The sequence below is a fragment of the Otolemur garnettii genome, unplaced genomic scaffold (assembly GCF_000181295.1).
Source record: "Otolemur garnettii isolate 467f Iridium unplaced genomic scaffold, OtoGar3 scaffold00130, whole genome shotgun sequence".
Classification (NCBI taxonomy): domain Eukaryota; kingdom Metazoa; phylum Chordata; class Mammalia; order Primates; family Galagidae; genus Otolemur; species Otolemur garnettii.
In genome coordinates, this window is record NW_003852525.1 from 993,283 (window position 1) to 994,894 (window position 1,612).

Consider the following 1,612-nt stretch of genomic DNA (forward strand, 5'->3'; position numbering starts at 1 on the left):
TGTATGTGTTATGTCTGGAATCAGGGAGAAATGTCGTGGAGATTTTAGGGAAAAGCTTAGCACAAGTGAAGTTGAACAGTTGAGGAGGAGCCAGGACCTATGCTAGTGAGTGAGCAGAACATCTAACGTGTGATACTTGGCTGAGGTTATGTCTGGTGAGTTTTGGAATAGGAGAGGTATAGGTATAGGAACGAGCATATTTATAGTAATGCAGATGAAAGATAACACAGCTTCAACCGAGAGAGTGACAGAGTTAATGACAGCCAAGATGGGTTTTAAGACGTTTGCATCACTCCACATGTGGGATCTAGCAACCGATTTGTTGTGAAGGACACAGGAATACAACTCGCACGTTAGAGAGATTAAGGCCATGGCGGTGTCATTAGCAGGAAAAGATTACGGTTGAAGGAAGCCAAGGAGAATGCACTGATTTCATTTTAAGGTCCATTGAGTTTGAGTATCAGTTGAATATCCCTATAAAATCAATCTACCAGCAATAAGAATATAATTCTCAAAAGAAATTAAGCCAGAGGGATAGAGTGTTAATTATACCGACAGACATGGGTGGATTGGCAGGGCAGTGGCAGAGAAGTTCTTGCTGAGGACCTATAAAAATGTCGTTTTATAAATGTGGAGAGGGGCAAAAAGCATGAGGAACGTAGTTAGAAGTTCAGACCATCATGAACAATTAAAACCAAGAAAAAGCATTGGGTTTAGAGGTTAGGGTGTCACTTGCAAACCTCGGAAGGACAGATTTTTCATCCGTCTGTCTGAAGAGTGGTCTGCAAGGACTTGGAAATCCGTGGGTGGTCGTGAGGTTGAAGAGGGGACCTTAGAGGTGGATTGACTTTCACATGGAAGTGGAGGTGAGCAGAACATGAGGGGGCAAGACTCCAGAACAACAAACAAATAAAGAATAAACCCCAGATTTGTGGGGTGCCGAAGGTAGAAGAATCGTGTGTATCAGAGACACGTTTTCGTGATTCATTCTTAGAGAGACAGTGGCCTCTGAGGGAGCAAACCAGGAAAAGACGTGCAGAGCCCGAGCCCAGTGGAAGGAGAGTGGAAAGGAGATCAGGAGTCAGTTTCAGGGGCTTCAGACTTCCCAAGATCTAGGCAGGATTACTTGCCGAGAGTGGGGAATGCTGGCTCAGGAAATAGCTTTTATCAAAGGAAGGCTGAGGTTGTTTGAAACTGCTCAGATGCTAATCAGTTTAGGATTATAATCATTTCACTGGCATCATGCTTGTGACCGCGCTGCCATCGGCAGGCCCGTTCCAGGTGTGGCTGACTGAGTCTCACTTTGTTCCAGGCGGTGCGGCTACAGCAAAGCAAAGCAAGACCCAGAAGAGGAGAAGATGCATTTCCATAATGGGCACAGTAAGCGGATCACGAAAGTCAAACAGCAAAGCAGCCAAGACTTGCTTGTCGGTTTTGTCTCACTTTAGGGTAGAGGATTTGCAGTAACCACCAAAAATATTGTGCTGGAAAGTGTTCCATTAAAAACCTGTAAACCAGATGGGTGTGGACATTGCCGGCTTGTTCTAGACAACAGCTGGATGGTTTATTCATTTCTTTTCTTTCCTTCTTTCTTTATTTTTTTCTCTCCTCC

At 44.5% G+C, this 1,612-nt stretch overlaps 1 protein-coding gene across 5 annotated transcripts in view; it reads left to right on the forward strand.

Annotated features, from left to right (window-relative positions):
- Positions 1 to 1,612, forward strand: part of EPHA5 (EPH receptor A5) — a 274,814-nt gene that overhangs the window by 228,589 nt on the left and 44,613 nt on the right. For all 5 annotated transcript variants that reach the window (XM_023518199.1, XM_003798178.1, XM_003798179.1 and 2 more), the window contains one exon: positions 1,313 to 1,380. In XM_023518199.1, coding sequence (XP_023373967.1) covers positions 1,313 to 1,380 — 68 coding nt within the window. The remainder of the gene's footprint in view (positions 1 to 1,312; positions 1,381 to 1,612) is intronic.